We start from the raw sequence: 23,017 nt of genomic DNA on the forward strand, positions 1-23,017 counted from the left end.
GAGGGGAGAGTGTGTGTGTGTGAGGGGAGAGAGAGAGAGAGTGAGTGTGTGTGAGAGAGGGGGGAGGGAAGAGAGTGTGTGTGGGGGGGGAGGGTAAGAGAGTATGTGTGAGGGGGGAGAGAGAGTGTGTGTGAGGGGGGGGAAGAGAGAGAGAAAGTGTATGTGTGAGTGAGGGGAGAGGGAGAGAGAGAGTGTGTGTGAGGGGAGAGAGAGAGAGAGAGAGAGAGAGAGTGTGTGGGGGGGGGGGAAGAGAGAGGGTGTGTGGGGGGGGGGGGAGAGAGAGTGTGTGGGGGGGGGGAGAGAGGGTGTGTGGGGGGGGGGGGGAGAGAGAGGGTGTGTGGGGGGGGGGGGAGAGAGAGGGGGTGTGGGGGGGGAGAGAAGGGTTGTGGGGGGGGGAGAGAGAGGGTGTGTGGGGGGGGGGGAAAGAGAGGGTGTGTGGGGGGGGGGGGAGAGAGAGGGTGTGTGGGGGGGGGGGAAGGAGAGGGTGTGTGGGGGGGTGGGGGAGAGAGAGGGTGTGTGGGGGGGGGGGAGAGAGAGGGTGGGGGGGGGGGAGAGAGAGGGGGTGTGTGGGGGGGGGGAGAGAGAGGGTGTGTGGGGGGGGGGGAGAGAGAGGGTGTGTGGGGGGGGGGGGAGAGAGAGAGAGAGTGTGAGGGGGGAGAGAGAGAGAGAGAGAGTGTGTGTGTGAGGGGGGCGAGGGGGAGAGAGAGAGAGAGAGAGGATGTGTGTGTGAGGGGGAGTAGAGAGAGAGAGAGAGAGACTGTGAGGGGGCGAGAGGAAGAGAGAGAGAGAGAGAGTGTGTATGAGTGAAGGGGGGGGGGGAAGAGAGAGCGTGAGCGTGTGTGTGTGTGAGGGGGAGTAGAGAGAGAGAGACTGTGTGAGGGGGCGAGAGAGAGAGGGAGCGAGAGAGTGTGTATGAGTGAAGGGGGGGGGAAGAGAGAGCGAGAGCGTGTGTGTGAGGGGGGGAGAGAGAGAGAGAGAGAGTGTGTGTGAGAGGGGGCGGGCGAGAGAGAGAGAGAGAGAGAGTGTGTGTGTGTGTGTGAGGGGGGCAGAGAGTGAGTGTGTGTGAGGAGGGGGAGAGAGAGAGAATGTGTGTGTGAGGGGGAGGAGAGAGAGAGAGAGAGAGACTGTGAGGCGGCGAGAGGAAGGGAGAGAGAGAGAGAGTGTGTATGAGTGAGGGGAGAGGGAGTGTGGGAGAGAGAGAGAGAGGGAGAGTGTGTGTGAGTGAGAGGGAGGGAGAGAGAGAGAGAGAGAGTGTGAGAGTGAGTGGGGGGGGAGAGAGAGAGAGAGAGAGAGTGTGTGGGGGGGGAGCGAGAGAGAGAGAGAGAGAGAGTGTGTGCGGGGGGAGAGAGAGAGAGAGAGAGAGAGAGAGAGAGTATATGAGGGGGGGGGAGAGAGAGAGTGTGAGGGGGGGAGGGGGGGAGGGGGGGAGAGAGAGAGAGAGAGTGTGTGTGTGAGGGGGGAGAGAGAGAGAGAGAGAGAGTGTGTGTGTGAGGGGGGCGAGAGAGAGAGAGCGTGTGTGTGAGGGGAGCGTGCGTGTGTGTGAGGGGAGCGTGCGTGTGTGTGAGGGGAGCGTGCGTGTGTGTGAGGGGAGCGTGCGTGTGTGTGAGGGGAGCGTGCGTGTGTGTGAGGGGAGCGTGCGTGTGTGTGAGGGGAGCGTGCGTGTGTGTGAGGGGAGCGTGCGTGTGTGTGAGGGGAGCGTGCGTGTGTGTGAGGGGAGCGTGCGTGTGTGTGAGGGGAGCGTGCGTGTGTGTGAGGGGAGCGTGCGTGTGTGTGAGGGGAGCGTGCGTGTGCGTGAGGGGAGCGTGCGTGCGTGCGTGCGTGAGGGGAGCGTGCGTGCGTGCGTGAGGGGAGCGTGCGTGCGTGAGGGGAGCGTGCGTGAGGGGAGCGTGCGTGCGTGCGTGAGGGGAGCGTGCGTGCGTGCGTGAGGGGAGCGTGCGTGCGTGAGGGGAGCGTGCGTGCGTGAGGGGAGCGTGCGTGCGTGCGTGAGGGGAGCGTGCGTGCGTGAGGGGAGCGTGCGTGCGTGAGGGGAGGGGAGAGAGAGTGCGTGCGTGAGGGGAGGGGAGAGAGAGTGCGTGCGTGAGGGGGGAGAGAGAGAGAGAGTGTGTGAGGGGGGAGAGAGAGAGTGTGTGTGTGAGGGGGAGAGAGTGTGTGTATGTGAGGGGGTAGAGAGAGAGAGTGTGTGTGTGTGAGGGGGGAGAGAGGGAGGGAGGGGGTGTGTGTGAGGGAGGGAGTGTGTGTGAGTGAGGGAGAGTGTGAGTGTGTGTGTGTGAATGAGGGAGTGTGTGTGTGTGTGTGTGGAGAGAGAGAGAGAGAGAGTGTGTGTGAGTGAGTGAAGGGGCGGGGGAGAAGAGAGTGTGTGTGTTGTGTCCTTACACACTACAGCAAATCAACACGAGGCACATACTGGAGACAAGGTCACTCTGTGACCTGTACCTTTATTCACAGGACCAAGAAGTGCTGACCCTGCATGGGACCTCCCTTTATATACCTGGATGACCAGGTGAGGAGTGTCTCCCACAAGTTCACCCCCTGTGCTCAAGGTGTGCATTTCTCAGGTGTATACAGTGTACAGTGTTGTTACATGAAGGTTACAGTTATGTGAAGGTTACAAACATGACATCATCTCCCCCCAACGTCTTTGGGTCAAAGATTAAGTCTTTCAGGCGGTCGACGCTCTCTCGTGGAGTGCCGCAGTTGGGGCTCTGGTGGTTGAGCCATGGCATGCGTCTTTGTCACCTGTGGTGATTCCGGCTCATCCGGGCTGACCGCAGGGACTGTGCATGCTGCTGAAGGTTCTTGTTGCTCGTTCATTAACAGTGGTCTGGGCAGCATCTCATGATTTTCCTCAGTGTCTACGCTGAACCTTTTTTTTAACTTGGTCCAGATGCTTGCGGATTATCTGCCCATTTTTGAGTCTGACCACTATGACTCTATTCCCCTCTTTACCAATTACAGTACCCTCGAGCCACTTGGGCCCCAAAGCGTGATTGAGAGCAAATACAGGGTCATCGATTTCTATCCATCTCCCCTTTGAGTTACGGTCGTGGCACTCATTTTGGGACTGGCGCTTGCCCTCAACAATGTCTGACAAGACTGGATGAATGAGGGACAGCCGAGTTTTTAGTATACGTTTCATGAGTAGTTCCGCTGGCGGGACTCCCGTGAGCGAATGCGGTCGGGACCTGTAGGCCAGCAGGAGGCGCGATAGACGGCATTGAAGGGAGGGTCCTTGAATCCGGAGCATGCCTTGCTTTATGATTTGGACTGCACGTTCCGCCTGGCCATTGGAAGCCAGCTTGAACGGCGCTGTCCTGACATGTTTGATGCCATTACCCGACATGAACTCCCGGAATTCATAGCTAATGAAACACGGGCCGTTGTCGCTAACCAGGATGTCCGGCAAGCCGTTGGTCGCAAAGACCGCATGCAGACTCCACAGTGGTGGATGTCGTGCACGAATTCAATATGATGCACTCAATCCATTTCGAGTACGCATCAACAACAATGAGGAGCATTTTTCCCATGAACGGGCCCACATAGTCTACGTGAATACGTGACCATGGCTTGGTGGGCCAGGGCCACGGGCTGAGTGGGGCCTCCCTGGGGGCATTGCCCAGCTGGGCACACGTCGTGCACCTGTGAACACAGTGTTTCAGGTCTGCATCAATTCCCGACCACCATACATGTGACCGGGCAATGGCCTTCATAAGCATGATGCCTGGGTGCTTGCTGTGGAGTTCCGTGATAAATGCTTCCCTACCCCTCTGGGGCATGACTACCCGGCTGTCCCATAGTATAGGCAGTCTGCTTGGATGGAGAGTTCATCCATCTGTCTGAAGCGGTCTGACCTCTTCAGGGCATGCTCCATGTGCGGGCGCTCAATCCCCAGTCAGGACCCGTTTCTTAATCAAGGATAGAAGGGAATCTCTTTGTCCAGGTTTTGATCTGGTGGGCTGTGATGGGGGATCCTGCGCTGTCGAAGGCATCGACAGCCATGACCATCTCCGCGCTTTGCTCTGCTGTCCCCTCAGTGGTGGCCAGTGGAAGCCTGCTGAGCGTATCAGCGCAATTTTCGGTGCCTGGCCGGTGCCGTATGGTGTAGTCATACACAGCCAGCGTGAGAGCCCATCGTTGTATGCGAGCTGACGCATTGGCATTGACCGCTTTGCTGTCGGACAACAGGGATATTAACGGTTTGTGGTCCGTTTCTAACTCGAACCTTCTGCCAAAAAGGTACTGGTGCATCTTTTTCACCCCGTAGACACATGCGAGTGCTTCCTTTTCAACCATCCCATATCCCCTTTCTGCTTGGGAGAGCGACCTGGAGGCATAAGCCACAGGTTGGAGTTGGCCCTCATCATTACTCTGCTGCAACACGCACCCAACCCCATAGGATGATTCATTGCATGTCAAAACCAATTTCTTACAGGGGTCGTACAGGGTCAATAACTTATTAGAACAAAGCAGGTTCCGCGCCCGATTGAAAGACCGTTCCTGACAGTCCCCCCAAAACCTATCACAACCCTTATGCAGGAGCACGTGTTACGGCTCCAGCAATGTACTTAACTTCGGTAGAATGTTCCCGAAATAGTTCAATAGTCCCAGAAATGAACGCAACTCTGATGTGTTGCCGGGCCTGGACGCGCGACGGATCGCCTCCGTTTTGGATTTGGTGGGCCGGATCCCGTCTGCGGCAATCCTCCTACCCAAAAACTCGACCTCTGGGGCCAAAAACACACACTTTGACTTCTTTAGTCGCAAGCCTGCCTGGTCCAGTCGGCGTAGCACCTCCTCCAGGTTGTGGAGGTGTTCCTCGGTGTCTTGACCCATGATAAGGAAGTCGTCCTGAAATATGGGGATGGATTTTAGCAGGCTTTCCATGTTCCTCTGAAAGATAGCGGCTGCTGAACAAATGCCAAACGGACACCTGTTGTAGACAAACAGCCCTTGTGCGTGGTGATGGTGGTCAGTAGCTTGGATTCTTCGGCCAGTTCCTGGGTCATGTAGGCCGAAGTGAGGTCCAATTTGGTAAACAGCTTGTCGCCTGCTGGCGTGGCAAAAAGATCCCCCGCTCTCGGAAGCAGGTATTGGTCCTGAAGGGACACTCGGTTGATGGTGGCCTTGTAGTCGCCACAGATCCTGACCGAGCCATCCGTTTTTAGAACAGGGACGATGGGGCTTGCCCAGTCGCTGAATTCAACAGGCGAAATTATGCTCTCTCTTAGCAACCTGTCCAACTCACTCTCCATTTTTTCCCGCATCACATATGGCACAGCTCTGGCTTTGTGGTGCACTGGTGTGGCGTGCGGGGTGATGCGTATCACTACTTTGGTGCCTTTGAAAGTCCCGACGCCAGGTTGAAATAATGACTCGAACTTTAGTAGGACCTGTGAGCATGAACTTCGCTCCACGGATGAAATGGCGTGCACATCCCCTCCCCCCCCATTTCCAGTTCATCTCGGCTAGCCAGCTCCTCCCCAAAAGCACGGGACCATTTCCCAGGACAATCCAGAGTGGCAGCCGGGTCTGAGATCCATTATGTGTGACCACCAACATTGCACTGCCTAGCACTGGGATGATCTCTTTGGTGTACGTCTGTAATTGCGTGTCAATGCGTTCAAGTTTGGGTCTGCTAGCTCTGAGTGGCCACAGTTTGTCGAATTGTTGGACACTCATAGTGACTGGCTGGCTCCTGTGTCCAGCCCCATGCGTACCGGAATGCCGTTTAACAGTACGCTCATCATCATAGGTGGCGTTTTTGTGTATGAGCTGTGGATGTTTGCCACCTGGACCTGCTGAACTTCAGCGTCCATTGCTGTGTCCCAGGCATACCCCTGCCTTGCAGACCCCTCTTGTGGTTCATCCACTTCGTAAACCAGCCTCGCTGCGGGCTTCCTGCACATCCTGGCTAAATGTCCACTCAAGTTCCAATTTCTGCAGATGAATTGTTGAAACCGGCAGGTCTTCGCAGCATGTTTGCCCCCGCACCTCCAGCATGAGCTGAGATTGTTGTGAACAAAAGAGCTGTTACCAGGCATTCCTCTCTGATTGTCTCTTTGATTACTCTTGAGCACTCTGTTTGTGGGTGTCAATGGTCCCATCCCGGGACATATTGTCCCTTATGATGGTGTAAATGTCCGTTCAACCTGCCATTGTCTCTGTTGAGAACCCACCCTAGAGTCTGTTGCTGCCTGGTTGGTGTCGAATTGCCCTTGCCTGCCTGCGAGGTTCTGAGTCGCATTTACCATGTTGACTCCCTGCTCCATTGCCACGTTGGGAGCAGAGTTGCGCGCATATATGATCTTGGTTTCCTCCTCCCCTGCCATGAAGGTTTGAGCCATCAATGTCGCTGCTTCCAAGGTCAAGTCCTTGGTCTCAATTAGCTTCCTAAAAATCCCGGCATGACCAATGCCCTCAATGAAGAAATCCCATAACATCTCCCCACCCCCCACCCCACTCCCTGCAGGCGTCTGTGAACTTAGAGGCTGGCCAAGTGTCAAAGGTCCACAACGAAGTCCGGTATGCTCTGCCCTTCCCGACGTCGGTGTCGGGCCATGTGTATACTACTCGCTGGTTTGAGGTGCTCACTGATCAGTTTGCTGAGCTCCTCGAAGGTCTTGTCCGCCGGCTTCTCGGGTGCGAGCAGGCCTTTCATCAGCACGTACGTCTTGGGTCCACAGCTGGTCAGTAGATGCGCCCTTCGCTTGTCAGCCGCTGCCGCTCCCGCTCCCAGCCAGTCCTTCGTGACAAAGCTCTGCTGGAGCCTCTCAACGAAATCGTCCCAGTCCTCACCAGCACAGTACCGTTCCTCCGTGCTACCGGTGGCCATTCTCTTGAGTCGTTGATTCCCATTTCTCAGCGCCAAATGTTGTGTCCTTACACACGACAGCAAATCAACACGAGGCACATACTGGAGACAAGGTCACTCTGTGACCTGTACCTTTATTCACAGAACCAAGAAGTGATGACTCTGCGTGGGACCTCCCTTTATATACCTGGATGACCAGCTGCAGTGGTCAAGGTGTGCATTTCTCAGGTGTATACAGTGTTGTTACATGAAGGTTACAGTTATGTGAGGTTACAAACATGACAGAGTGCGTGTGAGGGGGAGGGAGAGAGAGAGAGAGAGAGAGAGAGAGAGAGAGAGCAAGCACGTGAGTATCCAATAGTGAGCTTGCAGCTTCAAATGTAACGTATGTCGCAATAAAAAAACAGCTCAATATATATCATTTTCTAACATTGAATCTAACATCCGATATTTTACTTTTTTTTATTATTCATTCCGGGATGTGGGTGTCACTGGCAAGGCCAGCATTTATTGGCCAACATTTATTGCCCTTGAGAAGATGCCGGTGAGCCGCTTTCTTGAACCGCTGCAGTCTGTGTGGTGAAGGTACTCCCACAGTGCTGTTGGGGAGGGATTTCGACCCAGTGACTATGAAGGAACGGCGATATATTTCCAATTTAGGATGGTGTATAATTTGGTGGTATTTCCATGCGCTTGCTGCCCTTCTCCTTCTAGGTAGTAAACATAGAAACATAGAAAACAGGTGCAGGAGTAGGCCATTTGGCCCTTCGAGCCTGCACTGCCATTCAATAAGATCATGGCTGATCATTCCTTCAGTACCCCTTTCCTGCCTTCTCTCCATACCCCTTGATCCCCTTAACCGTAAGGGCCATATCTAACTCCCTCTTTGAATATATCCAACGAACTGGCATCAACAACTCTGCGTCAGGGAATTCCATAGGTTAACAACTCTGAGTGCAGAAGTTTCTCCTCATCTCAGTCCTAAATGGCCTTCCCCTTATCCTAAGACTATATCCCCTGGTTCTGGACTTCCCCAACATCGGGAACATTCTTCCCGCATCTAACTTGCCCAGTCCCGTCAGAATCTTACATGTTTCTATGAGATCCCCTCTCATCCTTCTAAACTGCAGTGAGTAAAGGCCCAGTTGATCCAGTCTCTCCTCATGTGACAGCCTAGCCATCCCTGGAATCAGTTTGGTGAACCTTCGCTGCACTCCCTCAATAGCAAGAACGTCCTTCCTCAGACTAGGAGACCAAAACTGAACACAATATTCCAGGTGGGGCCTCGCTAAGGCCCTGTACAACTGTATTAAGACCTCTCTGCTCCTATACTCAAATCCCCTAGCTATGAAGGCCAACATACCATTTGCCTTCTTTACCGCCTGCTGTACCTGCGTGCCCACTTTCAGTGACTGATGAACCATGACACCCAGGTCTCGTTGTACCTCCCTTTTTTCTAATCTACCGCCATTCTGATAATATTCAGCCTTCGAGTTTTTGCCCCCAAAATGGATAACCTCACATTTATCCGCCATGCATTTGCCCACCTAACCTGTCCAAGTCACCCTGCAGCCTCTTAGCGTCCCCCTCACAGCTCACACCGCTACCCAGTTTAGTGTCATCCGCAAACTTGGAGATATACTCTATTCCTTCATCCAAATCATTAATTTATATTGTAAATAGCTGGGGTCCCAGCACTGAGCCCTGCGGCACTCCATTAGTCACTGCCTGCCATTCTGAAAAGGACCCGTTTATCCCGACTCTCTGCTTCCTGTCTGCCAACGAGTTCTCTATCCACGTCAATACATTACCCCCAATACCATTCGCTTTGATTTTGCACAGCAATCTCTTGTGCGGGACCTTGTTAAAATTTAGCCTTTTGAAAGTCCAAATACATCACATCCACTGGTTCTCCCTTGTCCACTCTGCTAGTTACATCCTCAAAAAATTCCAGAAGATTCGTCAAGCATGATTTCCCTTTCATAAATCCATGCTGACTTGGTCCGATCCTGTCACTGCTTTCCAAATGCGCTGCTATCTCATCCTTAATGATTGATTCCAACATTTTCCCCACGATTGATGTCAGGCTCAACTGTCTATAATTACCTGTTTTCTCTCTCCCTTTTTTAAAAAAGTGGTGTTACGTTAGCTACCCTCCAGTCCATAGGAACTGATCCAGAGTCGATAGACTGTTGGAAAATGATCATCAATGCATCCACTCTTTCTAGGGCCATTTCCTTGAGTACTCTGGGATGCAGACTATCAGGCCCTGGGGATTTATCGGCCTTCAATCCCATCAATTTCCCGAACACAATTTCCCGCCTAATAAGGATATCCTTCAGTTCCTCCTTCTCACTCGACCCACTGTCCCCTAGTACATTCGGAAGGTTATTTGTATCTTCCTTCGTGAAGACAGAACCGAAGTATTGATTCAATTGGTCTGCCATTTCTTTGTTCCCCCATTATAAATTCACCTGAATCAGACTGCAATGGACCTACATTTGTCTTTGCTAATCTTTTTCTCTTCACATATTTATAGAAGCTTTTGCAGTCAGTTTTTATGTTCCCTGCAGGCTTCCTCTCATACCCTATTTTCCCCCTCTTAATTAAACCCTTAGTCCTCCTCTGTTGCATTCTAAACTTCTCCCAGTCCTCAGGTTTGTTGCTTTTTCTAGCCAATTTATATGCCTCTTCCTTGGCTTTAACACTGTCCTTAATTTCCATTGTTAGCCATGGTTGAACCACCTTCCCAGTTTTATTTTTACTCCAGACAGGGATGTACAATTGCTGAAGTTCATCCATGTGATCTTTAAATGTTTGCCATTGCTTATCCACCGTCAACCCTTTAAGTATCCTTTGCCAGTCTATTCTAGCCAATTCACGCCTCATACCGGCGAAGTTACCTTTCCTTAAGTTCAGGACCCTAGTTTCTGAATTAACTGTGTCACTCTCCATCTTAAGGAATTCTACCATATTATGGTCACTCTTCCCCAAGGGGCCTCGCACAACAAGATTGCTAATTAGTCCCTTCTCATTACACATCACCCAGTCTAGGATGGCCAGCTCCCTGGTTGGTTCCTCAACATATTGGTCTCGAAAACCATCCCTAATACACTCCAGGAAATCCTCCTCCACTGCATTGCTACCAGTTTGGTTAGCCCCATCAATGTGTAGATTAAAGTCGCCCATGATTACTGCTGTACCTTTATTGCACACATCCCTTATTTCTTGTTTGATGCTGTACCCAACCTCACTACTACTATTTGGTGGTTCGTACACAACTCCCACTAGCGTTTTCTGCCCTTTGGAATTCCGCAGCTCCTCCCATACCGATTCCACATCATCCAGGCTAATGTCCTTCCTTACAATTGCATTGATTTCCTCTTTAACCAGCAACGCCACCCCGCCTCCTTTTCCTTTCTGTCTATCCTTCCTAAATGCTGAATACCCTTGGATGTTGAGTTCCCAGCCTTGGTCACCCTGGAGCCATGTCTCCGTGATGCCAATCACATCGTATCCGTTAACTGCTATCTGCGCAGTTAATTCATCCACCTTATTCCGAATACTCCTCGCATTGAGGCACAGAGCCTTCAGGCTTGTCTTTTTAACACACTGTCCCTTTAGAATTTTGCTGTAATGTGGCCCTCTTTGTTTTTTGCCTTGGGTTTCTTGCCCTCCACTTTTACTATTCTCCTTTCTATGTTTTGCTTCTGCCCCCATTTTATTTCCCTCTCTCCTGCATAGGTTCCCATCCCCCTGCCATATTAGTTTAACTCCTCCCAAACAGCACTAGGACATTGGTTCCGGTCCTGCCCAGGTGCAGACCGTCTGATTTGTACTGGTCCCACCTCCCCCAGAACCGGTTCCAATGCCCAGGAATTTGAATCCCTCCCTTCTGCACCATTCCTGAAGCCACGTATTCATCTGAGTAGAAGTCATGGTTTTGGGAAGTGCTGTCGGAGAAGCTTTGGTGAGTTGTTGCAGAGAATGGTACACACTGCAGCCACTACACCAGTGGTGGAGTGAGTGAATGTTGAACGTGGTGGATGGGGCGCCAATCAATTGAGCTGCTTTGTCCTGGATGGTTTTGAGCTTCTTGAGTGTTGTTGGAGCTGCACTCATCCAGACAAGTGGAGAGTATTCCATCACACTCCTGACTTGTGCCTTGTAGGTGGTGGAAAGGCTTTGGGAGTCAGGAGGTGAGACACTCACCACAATACCCAGCCTCTGACCTGCTCTTGCAGCCACAGTATTTATGTGGCTCGTCCAGTTAAATTTCTGGTTTAATCGTGACCCCCCACCCTCCCGGATGTTGATGGTACGGGAGTTGGCGATGGTAATGCTGTTGAATGTCATGGGGAGGTGGTTAGCCTCTCTCTTGTTAGAGATAGTCATTACCTGGCACTTATGTGGTGTGAATGTAACTTGCCACTTACCAGCCCAGGCCTGGTTGATGCCCAGGTCTTGCTGCATGTGGGCACGGACTGCTTCATTACCTGAAGAATTGCGAATGTAACTGAACACTGCAATCATCAGCAAACATTCCCATTCTGACCTTGCGATGGAAGGAAGGTCATTGATGAAGTAGCTGAAAATGGTTGGGCCTAGGACACTGCCCGGAGGAACTCCTGCAGCGATATCCTGGGGCTGGGATGATTGACCTCCAATAACCACAACCATCTTCCTTTGTGCCAGATATCAGCTACTGGAGAGTCTCCCCACCCTCCCACCGCTCCCAATTCCCATTGAGTTCACTTTTACTTGGGCTACTGATGTCACGCTCAGTAAAATGCAACCTTGATGTTAAAGACAGTCACACTCACCTCACCTCTGGAATTCAGCTCTTCTGTCCATGTTTGGGCCGCGGCTGTAATGAGGTCTGGAGTCGAGTGGTCCTGACGGAACCCAAACTGGGCATCGGTGAGCCAGTTATTGGTGAGTAACTGCGGCTTGATAACACTGTCGATGATACTTTGCTGATGATTGAGAGTAAGTTGATGGGGTGGATTGGCTTTATCCTGCTTTTGTGAAAAAGCAATTTTCTACTTAGTCGGGTATATGCCAGTGTTGAAGCTGTACTGGAAAAGCTTGGCTAGAGGCACAGCTAGTTCTGCAGTATAAGTCTCAGCGCCACAGCCAGGGACCATAGCCTTTGCTGTATCCAGTGCGCTCAGCCACATCTTGATACCACGTGGAGTGAATTGCATTGGCTGCAGATTGGCTTCTGTGATGGTGGAGGAGACCAAGATGAATCACCCACTCTGCACTTATAAGAACATAAGAAATAGGAGCGCGAGTAGGCCACCTGGCCCCTCGAGCATGTTCTGCCATTTAATAAGATCATGGCTGATCTGATCATGGACTCAGCTCCACTTCCCTGCCCTCTCCCCATAACCCTTTATTCCCTTATCGCTCAAAAATCTGTTTATCTCCACCTTTAAATATATTCAATGACCCAGCCTCCACAGCTCTCTGGGGCAGAGAATTCCATAGATTTACAACCCTCGAGAGAAGAAGTTCCTCCTCATCTCAGTTTTAAATGGGCGGCCCCTTATTTTGAGACTATGGCACTAGTTTTAGTTTCCCCTATGAGTGAAAATATTCTTTCTGCATCAACCTTATCTAGCCGCCTCATTATCTTGTATGTTTCAGTACGATCACCCCTCGTTCTTCTGAACTCCAATGAGTATAGGGTATAGGCCCAACCTACTCAACCTGACTTCATAAGTCAACCCCTCTCATCTCCAGAATCAACCTAGTGAACCTTCTCTAAACAGCCTCCAATGTAAGCATATCCTTCCTTAAATATGGAGACCAAAACTGTACATAGTATTCCAGGTGTGGCCTCACCAATACCCTGTACAGTTGTAGCAGGACTTCTCTGCTTTTATACTCCGTCCCCTTTGCAATAAAGGCCAACATTCCATTTGCCTTCCTGATTACTTGCTGTGTTTCATGCACAAGGACCCCCAGGTCCCTCTGTGCTGCAGCACTTTGCAATTTTTCTCCATTTAAATTATAATTTGCTTTTCTATTATTTCTGCCAAAGTGGATAACCTCACATTTTCCCACATTATACTCCATCTGCCAAATTTTTGCCCACTCACTTAGCCTGTCTATATCCCTTTGCAGATTTTTTTTCTGTCCTCATAATTTGCTTTCCTACCCATCTTTGAATCATCAGCAAACTTGGCTACATTACACTCAGTCCCTTCATCCAAGTCATTAATATAGATTGTAAATAGTTGAGGACCCAGCACCGATCCCTGTGGCACCCTAGTTACTGTTTGCCAACTGGAAAATGACCCATTTATCCTGGCTCTCTGTTTTCTGTTAGTTAGCCAATCCTTTATCAATGCTAATATATTACTCCCAACCCCGTGAACTTCTGGTTGAAGATGGTTTTGAAGGCTTTGACTTTGTCTTTCGTACACACATGTTGGCCTCTGCTGTCGTTGAGGATGGGGATGTTCATGGAGCCAGCATCTCCCGTTAGTTGTTTAATTGTCCACCTGTATTCACAACTGGATGTGGCAAGACTGCAGAGCTTTGATCTGATCCGTTGGTTGTGGGATCACTTGGCTCTGTCTGTAGCATGCTGTTTAGCATGTATGTAGTCCTGTGTTGCAGCTTCCCCAGCTTGGCACTTCATTTTTAGGTACAGTTGGTGCTGCTCCTGGCATTCTCTTCTGCACTCCTCATTGAACTACGGTTGCTTGCCTGGTGGTAATTGTGAGGGATTTGCCTAGCCATGAAGCTACAGATTGTGATGGAATACTATTCTGCTGCTGTTGATGGTGTACAGCGCCTCATAGGGCTTTCTTATCAGGGTCTTTGAGTGCCTCTACGTTGACTTTCCTGCGGCATTGTATCCTGGGGCTATATTGCTAATGACGGAGCAGATTAGGCGGTGGTCCATCCAGCAGTCGTTGCCTCTTGTCATGGGGCAGGTGATGCACATGTCCTTGGGGTCCCTCGCTCGAACGATGACTTAGTCGAACCAGGTGCCATTGTTTGGAGAAAGGGTGCTGCCTGATGTTTTGTCCTTGTGTCTCTGACGGAACAAGGTGTTGGTAGTGACACGGTCGTGTTCTAGGTATTTCGTCAGGAACAGGATACTGCTGGAGTTGGTTTTCCCTACCCCCTCTCTGCCGATCACTCCTCCCCAGAGATCTGTGTCCTTTTCGACTCTGGCATTGAAGTCGCCAAGAAGGATAAGCTTGTCAGTTGGGACTCGGGACAGGGATTGTTCGAGGCTGGAGTAGAATTCCTCTTTGGTTTCATCTGTAGCTTCCAGTGTTGGGGTGTATACGCTGAAGACCGTCGTGCACTGGTTCCGGGCTAGGGTGAGCCAAAGAGTTATGAGACGTTCGCTTATCCTGCAAGGGGAGTCTCTGAGGTGGCTGACCAGCTCATTCTTGATGGTAAAGCCCACTCAATTGAGTGTGCATTCTTCTTGTTTGTTCTTAAGTGGTCCCTCGAATCGAGGATGACTTGCTTCCACACCAAAAAGGGATGTGTTCAATGAGTTCACAGGTGTTTCAATGAAGGACCAAATATTCCAGGTCCCGAACTGCATATTGAAGGGTGGAGGATGCCTGTGCGTAGATTTTTTTTAACGTGGTGGCTGTTGCACACCAGCCACCACACGCGCTTGACAGAGCTAGGTCTTGGTCCAGTGACAACGATTAACCAAGATGACTGGAGACCAGCTCTGCTGCATGGACCTAGTACGCACACATATTGCAGTGTGGGGCTGGTCCGTGCTGCCCCTGGGCCCTCACCTCTCCTGGGCCCCGATCACAAAGTGCTGCAATCTCTCGCTGCTCCAGCTGTACATTCCCACGCTCCAATCACCGACCTGGGTTATGGTGACATCCAAACCAGTCACTCTTCACTGCCGTCGCCGTCTTGCACCAGCTCGCACTGCTCCGTGAAGTGGTATGTCGCCACGCTGTCCATGGGGCCGCTCGTCTTTTATGGCCCCGACCTGCTGCTGGTGTTTCCTCTTCTGGTTTGCCTTTCCATCGTCAACACTTTCACCGAGGCCTATGAGCGCATGGGCCTTACGCTAAACATCCGTAAGACAAAGGTCCTCTACCAACCTGACCCTGCCGAACAACACTCTCTTCTCTCCCTCCCACCCCCCAGTTATCAAAATCCATGACGAGGCCTTGGACAACGTGGACCATTTTCCATACCTCAGGAGCCTACTGTAAGCCAGGGCAGACATAGACGACGAGGTCTAACCGCCTTCAGTCACCTGAGGAAGAGGGTGTTTGAAGACCAGGACCTCAAATTCCAGCACCAAGCTTATGGTCTACGGGGCAGTAGTGATACTCGCCCTCCAATATGGACTATATATAGCAGATACCTCAAAACACTGGAGAAGTACCACCAGCGCTGGCTCCACAAGATCCTGCAAATCCATTGGCAGGATAGATGCAACAACATCTCTGCTCTCGCTCAGGCAAACATCCTGAAGCATTAACCATGCTCGATCAGCTCCGTTGGGTGGGCCACATCGTCCACATGCCCGACACGAGGCCCATCGCCAAGAACAAGCAGAAACGAAGTGTAGACAGCAGAAGGAGCATGCATCAACCCAGGCTCCCCACCCACCTTTTCTTTCAACCACTGTCTGCCCCACCTGTTACCGACTGTCGGTCCCGCATTGGACTCCTCAGTCACCTGAGAACTCTCTTTGAATGGAAGCATGTCTTCCTCGACTCCAAGGGACTATGATGATGACAGAGCCTCACGGATGCCCAGTTTTGAGCTGCTAGATCTGTTCTGAATTTATCCCATTTAGCACGGTAGTAACACCACACATGAGGTGTCCTGAGTGTGAAGATGGGACTTCACCTCCATAAAGACTGGTCATCACTCATACCAATACTGTCATGGACAGATGCACCAGTGGGTAGATTGGTGAGGATGAGATCAAGTAGGCTTTTCCCTTGTTCCCTTTCCACCTGCCATTAGCCGAATCCGGCATCTATGTCCTTCAGGACTCGGCCAGCAGTGGTGCTACCGAGCCACTCTTGATAATGGACATTGAAGTCTCCCAGCAAGAGTACATTCTGTGCCCTTGCTGCAAGTGGTGTTCAACATGGAGGGGTACTGAGGGAGGTAATCAGTAGAAGGTTTCCTTTCCTATGTCATGAGACTGTCTGTGTCAATATTGAAGACTCCCAGAGCTATTCCCGCACCCGCCCCCCCCCCCCTGATTGTGTCTGCCCTGCCGGTGGAAAAGGACATACCCAGGGATGGTGACTGCGGAGTCTGGGATGTTGGCTGAATGGTATGATTCTGAGTGTGAGCTGTGGTGACAGCTCTCCCAATTTTGGCAAAAGTCCCCAGATGTTAGTGAGGAGGATTTTGCAGGGTCGACTGGGGTGTGTGTGTCTTTGTCCTGCCCGAATCCGATGCCCAGGTCAATGCAGGGTGGTCTGTTTATTTTTTTGTAATACAGCGGTAATAACTTTTATTTATATAGTGCCTTTAACATAGTAAAACGTACGAGTAAAGCGGTATGATACAACTGAGTGGTTATGTCAGAGGGCAGTTAAGTGTAAAGCACACTGTTGTTACATATAGGCCAGACTGGGTAAGAAGGCAGGTTTCCTTTCCTAAAGGACATTTTATAAAGGATCAGTTGGATTTTTATGATGATCCAATAGCTTTATGATGACCAATATTGATTATTAGCTTTCTTTCCAGTTTTGTTTAATTAACTGAATTCAAATTCACAAACTGTTGTGGTGCGATTTGAACTCAAGTTTCTGCCACACCTGCATATCACACCAAAACAAAATCCTATTCTGTTGTAGTACCTTTGGTACTGTTGTTCACCCTCTATTGTCACCTTGGGACAGTAATCCTGTACAATTCTAATCCAGTGCTTCTCACTTTTTTGGTTGAAGAACCCCTTTTCAAATTGATTAGTAATCAGACCCACATTTAAAGAATACTACTATATAATACTATGAAAATGCTGCATGTGAAGTGTTTTAATAATGCTTTTAAGAAAACAGGTATTTGCTTACAGATCAGTGAGATAGGTGTGTCTGCTTCCCACACCAATTCTGGGTACTCCAAAGCAACAGACAGTCACTATTAGCCAGTTAGTGCTGGACACTTTTTAAAGGCGTCAGCAGGCTGGCCAAGCTGAGTGAGGACACGAGCACCCATGCACATGCTGGGATGCTGCTAGAAGCATGACTCGCCGCCATACTGTCTCACTGGCGTGTAACTGAGATTGTACGTGTTTACGTGAACACGTTTAGGCACGTGTTTGAGGTGCTCTGATTGACTGTCGGGAAGATGTCACAGGGTCGCAGCGCCAAGGAGAAAAACTGTTATTTAATTTCCTGTCACTTCACATAAGCGAATAAACAACTAGTCGCGCATTCATCATAGCGAATTATGCTAATAACGCCTTGTGAGGCACCGGCATTAAATATGAAAACCCACGGTGCCGTTTATTATCTAGTAATTTTTTTTCTATTTTTAGCTGACTAAAAGTTAAAAATACCCAACACTAAACAATATTCTTGGATGCAGTACAGCGCAGATTCATCAGAATGATACCAGAATTTAAAGGGTTAAATTGTGAGGACAGATTGCATAAAATTAGACAGTTGAGGGCTAATCTAATTGAGGTCTAAGATGATAAAGGGGTTTGATAGGGTAGATACAGAGAAATTATTTCCTCTGGTGGGGAAAATCCAGAACAAGGGGCATAATAAAATTGAAGCTAGATTGTTTCGGAGTGAAATCAGGATCCACTTGTTCACACGAAGGATAGTGGAAATCTGGAAAAAGCTCCCCAAAAGGCTTTGGATTCTGGGTCAATTGAAATGTGCAAGAGCGAGAGATTTTTTTTTTATGGTGCTTTTCAAAGAAAAACAGGGCAGTTCTCTGTGTCCTGGCCAACATTTCTCCTCAACCAATATCACTAGAACAGATTATCTGGCCATTTATCTCATTGCTGTTTGTGGGACCTTGAGCGCAAATTGGCCGAAGCCTTCCCTATATTACAAGTGACTCCAAATCAAAAGTACTTCATTGACTGAAGATGTCTGAAACATCTTGAGATCATTGAAGGCACTATATAAATACAAGCTCTTTCTCAACGTTTTGGGAATCAACTGTTGATTTTCCACTTGGAAAAATAAGAAATGATTCATGTTTTGGTTTGCTTTGGTGTAGACATCACATGGCTATCTGCAGCTGGGGAAAACCCCAAAGTGCAATAAAATTGCCCCTACGATCTGTGCTGCACATGTTATAATTAGATATATAAAGTTAATTAAAAGGCAGTAATTTTATCTTGTGATCTTGAATAATTATCTGAACCCAAGAGTTTCAATTTTGTGGTTTCTGATCTCATCTGGACCCCTTAATGTAATGATTGTGTTTAAGTAAGCCTATGATTCTATTATTTGCTATATAATTCACGTCAACTTTTAATTAGATGTGGTTTAGTGAATAAAGACACCACCCCGTTTAGTATTAAACTGAACCAAACAGAAGATCCAGGTGTGATTCCCAGTCTGTATTGAGTTAACCGTTCTCAGCAGGAGGCAGTAGGGTTGGTACAGTTGGCCCAGCACTCTTGATCAAGAGAAGGGAAATGACACTGCTGGAAAAGGCCAGTATCGAAGTGACGGGTCAGCCTGCTATGATGCCATTCACAATGGAATAGCCTGCAGCCGCTCTCTGACTCACATGTGATGAATGGCCACTTGGGTGAGGTAGCATGGGGCTGCATTTGCCTGGGAATCAGTACTCTGCTCTCGGAAGAGATGGCAAAAGAAGCATTTTCTTTATTAAAAAAGCACCGTTGAATTGGAGGCAACATCCTGACCTGTGGTTACTTCCACAGATCCCAGTAGTGCTGCTCCTTTGTCCCAGAAGATGTGTTTGATGACCCAGCCAAAACTGGTGAAACTCATTCTCTTGGGTAAGCTGAGGGCAAATATCAATTTGAGACTGGGAATCATGTCATTTGTGGGGCCCATTGTAGCTACCTTGTCACACTTGCAATTTCAGTCTCTGCTGAATATTTTGCAATTGTTAGAAATGTAAAGTTTTTTAAATCCATCGTATATGCTGCGTATTCACTCATGTTTTTATGATATAGTAATACTCAGGAAAAAATATTTCCAGCAATTTCTATTTTGATGAGACATTTTTTTTCAGATTGGAGTTTTAAATGCATTTTTTTAACAAATCAACTTGTAAGCATTCATTGCAATTACACAATTATTTTTTGACTGCCCTTAAATTCCAGTAGAGCTCTTCCCGTGGGCAAACGACAGAAAAAGAAAAAAAAGATGCGCACTTACCTGTTGCTGCGCTCGTTGGAACTTCCGAGCCTGAGGCCTCTGGTGACTGCACGTCGCAGTGCGTGCACGTAGGGACGTGCGCAGGCCAGGAGCTGGTGACAGTAGCCAATCAGGTGTGGTATAGATTCTCATTCATAGTAATAGGAGTTCCGTAAGTCCGGAACTCCTATTGCTATGAATGAGAAACCCCTCACAAACACCCAAAACACAATTAAAAAAAAAAATAGAAAATAAACTACATATTTAACATTCATTTAAATTAAAGTTGTTATAAAAAATATATATATTTTCTTGACTTTTTAAAAAGTTTTTTTTAATTAAGCCTTAAAATAAACTTACGGTAGTGGGGAGGGTTTTTAACAATAAAATGTGTTTTTATAACTTTATTTAAAAATGTTTTTGTGTATTTTTAAACATGTGCGCCAGTAAAAGTAGGCTATACGCCTGCTTTTTCAGGCGCAAGATTTTAAAGGACATTTGCAGGGCAAGATTATTCGTAAATATCGGAAATCTTGCCCGGCAAGTGTCCTCGCTCCTGAGATACAGAGGATCTGTCAAGCCAGAAACTTGACAGATCGGGAAAGTCGGTTTTCAGCGCATGCGCATTGTGCGCTGAAAACCGGCTTTTCCGATGCCTTCCCAGGTCCGTAGAAACTTCGTACGGACCCGGGACATCGGAATTTCAGGGCCATTAAACTTCTAACCTAGCAAATTATGTTGGAATGATTGTCTAACCTCTAACATATGTGTTAGTCTGCAGGGTGTCCCAATTGCTTACGATAAAGTCAGATTAGTTGGTGAATTAGGAGACATCTATGATGACCAAGGATATATACATCTGAACATTGAAGCAGACTTTGTTATCTTCAGGCCTCAAACTGGACAGAAGCTGGTGGTAAGTTTAAGTTTCATTGGCGAGGGAAAACAAGCTGAAGAAGGGAACATGTTGCAGGTAGTGAGAATGCACTTGGATAGCATTGATGTAAGGAATTAAAAAAATACGTCATCTTTGATTTAGAACCAGGGGATACTTGAGCACAAATTTGAAATTGTAGGCCTCCAGCAAGGCCAGATATTGGCAGGAAAGTAGATGTTAAGAATAGACTGCCAAAAAAATTTGTAATTCTAAAAAGGTGTTAGACAAGCATTTGGTTGCAGGGAGGATTGATCCTCCGCCAGGATCAACTGGGAGAAATGTTCCGGACTCCTGGTGGGTCAGTGGCGGGTGGACTCCCTGCCGGAGGAGCTTAGGCCTTTTGCTTGGAGCACGACCCATCTCCTCTATCTGGGAGTCTACCTTAGCCCTGCCGAGGAAGCCTGGCCAGAGAACTGGCAAGAGCTGGAGGCCAAGGTCGCCACTCGCCGAGGGCGCTGGGCAGGACTGCTCAGAGTGCTGTCCTACAGAGGTCGAGCGCTAATCATAAACCAGCTGGTGGCTGCGATGCTGTGGTACCGGCTGGTCACTTTGATCCCTCCCCCTGCGTTTGTCGCCAAGATACAGAAGAAGCTGGTGGACTTCTTCTGGAACAACAGGAAGCGCTGGGTCTCTGCCGCGGTCTTGAGTCTCCCGCTTAGGGAGGGCGGTCAGTCGTTCGTGTGCGTCGGCGCCCAGCTCGCGACTTTCCATCTTCAGACCCTGCAGAGATAACTTTACGTGGAGCCCCCTCCTAGGTGGCGTGCGCTGGTGACGTAAAACTTCCGCCAGCAGTACAGCCTCAATTACGACATGCAGTTCCTGTTTGTGAGCCTGGGGGGTGTCAGGAGCACCATCCAGAGGCTGCCTGTCTTTTACCAGGAACACATCAGGGTCTGGAACAGAGTCACCGCCAAGCGCAGCTCTCTAGCGTCTGGAGTGGCGGCTGTCCTGCAGGAGCCGCTGCTCAGGAATCCGTACCTCCACGACCACGGTGGCAGGTGGACGAGAGGGCTGTGGCTTGCGAAGTGACAAGGGTCAGGGACCTGCTCGATGGCAGAGGAGCGGGCTGGATGGCGCCAGACGTGCTGGCACGGCACCTTAACTGGGCCGACATCCGCTGCGTGGCCAATGCCATCAGGTCGCTAAAAACAGTGCTGGGCCCTGACTCCGGTGCGTCGAGGAGGCTCAAGCACGTGGGGAGATTCCGTCCGAACTGACCCCCGCCCGGACGGAATTCCTCATCGGCGCCATGCCCCGAAACCTTCCTCGGGAGTCGGCGCCTCACAACCTGAGCAGCCTCGGGGAAATCCCCTCCGTGCCTTTCAGTTCTGCGCGGAGGGGTTTCCTGTACGGGTTGCTCCTGCACACTCTCCACCTTGCCATCCTCGACATGCCATGGCGCACCATCTTGTCGTCCGGAGGAGGCGGGGGTCCCCGATGGAGTGCACTCTACGCGAGAGTCCTCCCACTATTTATCGGGGACTTGGCCTGGAGGGTGGTGCACAGAGCAGTCACGTGCAGCAAATTTTTAAGTCGGTTCACGGGCTCCCAGGCCGCCTGCAATTTCTGCGGTCTGGAAGAGTCCGTGTTCCAAGTTTTTATCGAATGTGCGAGGTTGCAGCCCCTGTTCCATTATTTAAAGGGGCTGCTCCTCAAATTCTGACTGCACTTCAGTCCCACGCTCCTGGTCTTTGGGCACCCTGTGCTGAGAGGAGCGGGTAGGTCCGAGGGCCTCCTCGTAGGACTGCTCCTGGGCACAGCCAAGGGGACCATCAGCCAGTCCAGGCAGCGGGCGGTTGAGGGGGTCGTTCAGCCTGACTGCCTGTCTCTCTTCCGCGCCTACATCCGGGCCAGGGTGTCCTTAGAGATGGTACCCGCGGTGTCCACCGCTACGCTCGCGGCTTTCCGCGAGAAGTGGGCGCTGGAGGGACTGGAGTGCATTATCACCCCCGGCAACCAAATTTTTATTTGATTTTACATGTTTTAAAGTTTTATTTGTTTTTTATTACAGGTTTTAGTGTCCCCCAAGTCAGGGGGGCACTTGTATTATTTGCCTCTTAGTGCCCTAAAAAAAAACAAAAAAAAAATCACAAAAAAAACCCACAAAAAAAAAGGGCACTTGAAAAGTGTTTGGAGTGTCCCCTTCCTTTAATCAGGGGGCACTTGAGTTAATGTTTGTTTTTTTTTGTTCTCAACAAAAAGAGAGTTGTAGGGAGGATTGAAGATTTTTGGGATACTTGAGCACAGCAGCTTCAGTTCAGTGTTGAGTATAGGAATATAATTTGTAAACTAAGACAGACCTGTTGGGGTTAGATAATGCTAGAATGAAATCCCAGACTTCTGCTTAACTGCCTGCAAGCTTAAGGTGGAACCACCATTTTGATGTTCTATCTCTCAAATTTGTCTCCATCTGGAGATGAAGTCAATTGAGGAAAGTGCATAACCGTGCAGCTGGTTCATTGAAAGGAGTGACTCAATTTGACACATGGGCTTTTCTCATTGAATAAGTATGTATTGTAATGATCTTGTTAATTGCAGCTTGGTGGGTCAGCACATTATTGCACTATGGTTCTGGAACAGAGATAGAAGATTTCTGACTGCATTTTGACTTGAAATTAGTCCAACAGCTCCTATTCTAAAGGGGAGCAATGTTTGAGACAAATGCTATGTTAATCTTATACCTCCTAGTGGCTAGTTTAAGAGCTAGTTTAAAATGTGGAAATATATCTGCTGCCTTCCCTTCTGGTTGGGGAATGCTACCTGGCAAAGGGTTTTAAGAAGGTGGAAAGAAGTCACTCAAAATTAGAGTGGAGTAAAGGAGAATTGGAGTTTGTTTTAAAAAAAAATGACAGCCTTGTATCAAGTGAATTCTTTTTATGGCTTACTGATTTTTCAGGGTATGGACTTAAGGTTAAAATGGCACAGCTTCTGTGGGAACGC

At 49.4% G+C, this 23,017-nt stretch overlaps 1 protein-coding gene across 1 annotated transcript in view; it reads left to right on the forward strand.

Moving 5' to 3' along the window:
• Positions 1-23,017, forward strand: part of polr1f (RNA polymerase I subunit F) — a 30,136-nt gene that overhangs the window by 1,813 nt on the left and 5,306 nt on the right. The window contains exon 2 of the mRNA XM_070879965.1: positions 19,915-20,056. Coding sequence (XP_070736066.1) covers positions 19,915-20,056 — 142 coding nt within the window. The remainder of the gene's footprint in view (positions 1-19,914; positions 20,057-23,017) is intronic.

Source organism: Pristiophorus japonicus, chromosome 5 (assembly GCF_044704955.1).
Source record: "Pristiophorus japonicus isolate sPriJap1 chromosome 5, sPriJap1.hap1, whole genome shotgun sequence".
Classification (NCBI taxonomy): Eukaryota; Metazoa; Chordata; class Chondrichthyes; family Pristiophoridae; genus Pristiophorus; species Pristiophorus japonicus.